The 2,847-nt window shown below is 40.9% G+C and overlaps 1 protein-coding gene across 1 annotated transcript in view; it reads right to left on the reverse strand.

The window, feature by feature from the left end:
- The window catches only part of LOC104522769 (trinucleotide repeat-containing gene 18 protein-like), a 16,542-nt gene extending 16,169 nt beyond the window's left edge, over positions 1-373 (reverse strand). Inside the window, exon 1 of the mRNA XM_029084305.1 lies at positions 314-373. Within this exon, the coding sequence (XP_028940138.1) occupies positions 314-373 (60 nt within the window). The remainder of the gene's footprint in view (positions 1-313) is intronic.
- Positions 374-2,847: the final 2,474 nt, after the last annotated feature.

Here is a 2,847-nt window from a genome sequence, read left to right on the forward strand (position 1 = left end):
GAATCAGTTATCCCTCACAGTTGGGTTTTTTTTTTTTAAATTGGGGCAAAATCATCCTCCAAGTCAGGGAAAGGAGAGCAGGGAAGCAGGTACTAATTTCTTAAGGAAAACAGAGTACGGAGGAGGAGGAAATATGGGTTTTTAGTCTTAGAAAACTCAAAGTATTACCTATCCTGATGGTTTTCAGAAGTCCCATGTGGTTTTAGCCTACATTAGCAGTTTCCTCTCCAAGGTAAGTGGATGAACAACCACAAGCTTTGCTATCAGAACAGCAATGTGGTGTTTGGTCTGTAAGAAAGCAGCATGTCCTTACCTCTTCTATCTCAAACCAGATGAAAACAGGTCTTCCTGCAGCTACTCCTACCTCTGACATAGATATTGGCAAGGCTGTGGCCTGGCAATTACCGTGCTACTAGGACAGTCTGCATCCAGAAACCCTTAAAGACAGGGGCAAAGCCTTTGCAGGCAACGCCATGGCTTCTCATCTTGGACCCATCTGCAAATCCTTCCCTTTGCTGGGTTAAGGGGTTCCCCAAAAGAAAGTCTACCAAGAGTAAAGCATTTCTGGAGTCCTCAAACACATACACACAAGCAAACCTTCCATGCAAGACTCTTCATGGACAGAGGAAAGTCAAAAGTGGACAGCAATCATCTTAAAAATTAAAATAACCAAGAGAATGCAAAGAGCTACGTGTCATTATTCATGGAGGCAACATCGAAACATCTGAAGCTGACAGATGACATAAAGAAAAGTTATTTTGCCTACCTACATAACAATGGTCAAGGTTCAGGTTCATGGCTAGTGACCCTCGCTGAGAAGTGTCTGCCCTACAACCAGCCAACCACTTTGCTTCTTTAGTGCAGCGTGAGAGCAAATGCAAGAGACCGACACAGACATTCAAAGCATCATGGATAGGGGCAGGGGTGAAAGGGTTGGTCAAGCAGCTGCAAGGAGAAAGCGAGCACTTCTAGAAAAGCTGAGGTTATTAATTGGTTTAGTATCAGGGAAAGTCATTAGAAACCCTATTACCCAAATATCCCTTCAAGTAATGCTTCTGAGAAAGAACAACCAAAAAAAAAAAATCATTTGCAGAAAAAAACCCACACTAACCAATAATCCCTCCCCACCTCCCCCTCCATCCCCACCTCCCACCCCAGGAGGTTTTGCATCTTTGGTTTCCCCACCATTAAATGACACCCCAGAGGGATTTACAAAGCATTTCCCCATTTGTTCCAGATTCCCCAACCTCCTCCCATATCCCCTCCCTTCCCCAGACTTTATCCCATAAAACTGGGATTTTTTTATTATTTATTTCTTTTTAAAGCAGACAGGTTACTTGAAAAATATGTAAAGTCAATTAGGGACAAGTTACCTATCTGCTTACCTGGAGCAAAACCAAAAAGCAAACCCAAAAAACCCTCAAGAACTTGGCACCTAAAAGGGACTGATACCCTCAAAATTTCCAACAGCAGCAAAATAAACAAAGAAAAGATGCAGGAGGGAACAGGGAAGGGAAGAATGGAAGTTAACACAGACTTTTTATGGAAATGTGGCAATCTCACCCTTACATAAAATCCACTATCCCCAGAAGTTTTTGGATTTTATAAAGAATATTTTTTTCTTTCTTTTTTTTTTTTTTTTTGAAACATAGATTTCTCTCTTTTGGGTTTTCTTTGAAATGCATTGGTGGGTCCAGCCCAGAGCCACATCAAACCAAATCAGCATTCTGTATCTTTTTATTGTGTTTGATTTTTTAAGCTGAAATTGTCTTTCTTTGGAGGTTGGGTTTGGAGGGAAGAAAAAACAAACAGGTAAATGGAGGAAATTAATATCAAAAAACTAAGAAAAAACAAAACAAAAGCAAAACTATCCATCCCTGTTTTCAATTAACAGCCATCCGAGCAGTGTGAAATACTAAAAGGCTTTCGCTGTGCTACATCCAGATCTGCCGTGTAACTTAGATGATAACAACTGGGGATGCTCTTGCTTAGCATTCAGCCCAGACGAGCTACTTTCTTTTGGGAGCTGAGGGCTCATTAAAATGACCTTTCCCCATGATTATTATTTAATGAGTGCGCTCTAAAACAGAAACCCCTTGTGTCTCTGGAGGAAAAATCTCAAGTAATCTCTTTTCCCACTGAAGTACTAATGACAGGCTGACAAAAAAAAAAAAAAAGCTGCAAGAAAAAAATTGGGGTGAGGGTGAGGGAGGGAAACTGTAGAGTCAAATTTAATGCAGTAATTGCCACATCCTTAAAACACCGTGGGTTACGTCTGGGCATCTGAAAAAAATTACCACCTGAAAAAAGAGACAAAAAATTGCCATATACATTTTAAAAAGTGAAAAAGAAAAATTTCTGGCTGTTAAATAACGGGGACCTTATACCCAGCACCCTCCTGCAGCAGCAACAAGGACCAAGTTTCTCCATGTTTTCATCTGCCTGTCTTGAGAGTCTAACAACAGAGGAAACAACCAGAAAAGAAAAAACAAAACTGGGTGAACAAAATAAAAATTAAATTAAAAGGGATTGGGGGGGGAGGGGGGAAGGCCTAAGCTTTATCTGGACAAAGGCAGCAGGGATATTTGAATAATAGAGAGTACCCCAGACTAGGTTAATTCCAGTTCTACTGATGGGGAGTGGGAGCAGGAGGGGGATGCAAAGCAGGATGAAGTGAAGCGGCAACCTAATCGCCTGATAAGAGACACAGCAAGAGAGACAAGGTACACAGGTTTAGTTAAAAATGAACTCGATATGTTTAATAAAGCTTGGTATACCAAATTGCAGTACAAACATCAAGTCACACGGCCACACAACAGTATCCCGGTATTTAAAAAAAAACAAAAC

The sequence above is a fragment of the Antrostomus carolinensis genome, unplaced genomic scaffold, assembly GCF_000700745.2.
Source record: "Antrostomus carolinensis isolate BGI_N321 unplaced genomic scaffold, ASM70074v2 scaffold33873, whole genome shotgun sequence".
Classification (NCBI taxonomy): domain Eukaryota; kingdom Metazoa; phylum Chordata; class Aves; order Caprimulgiformes; family Caprimulgidae; genus Antrostomus; species Antrostomus carolinensis.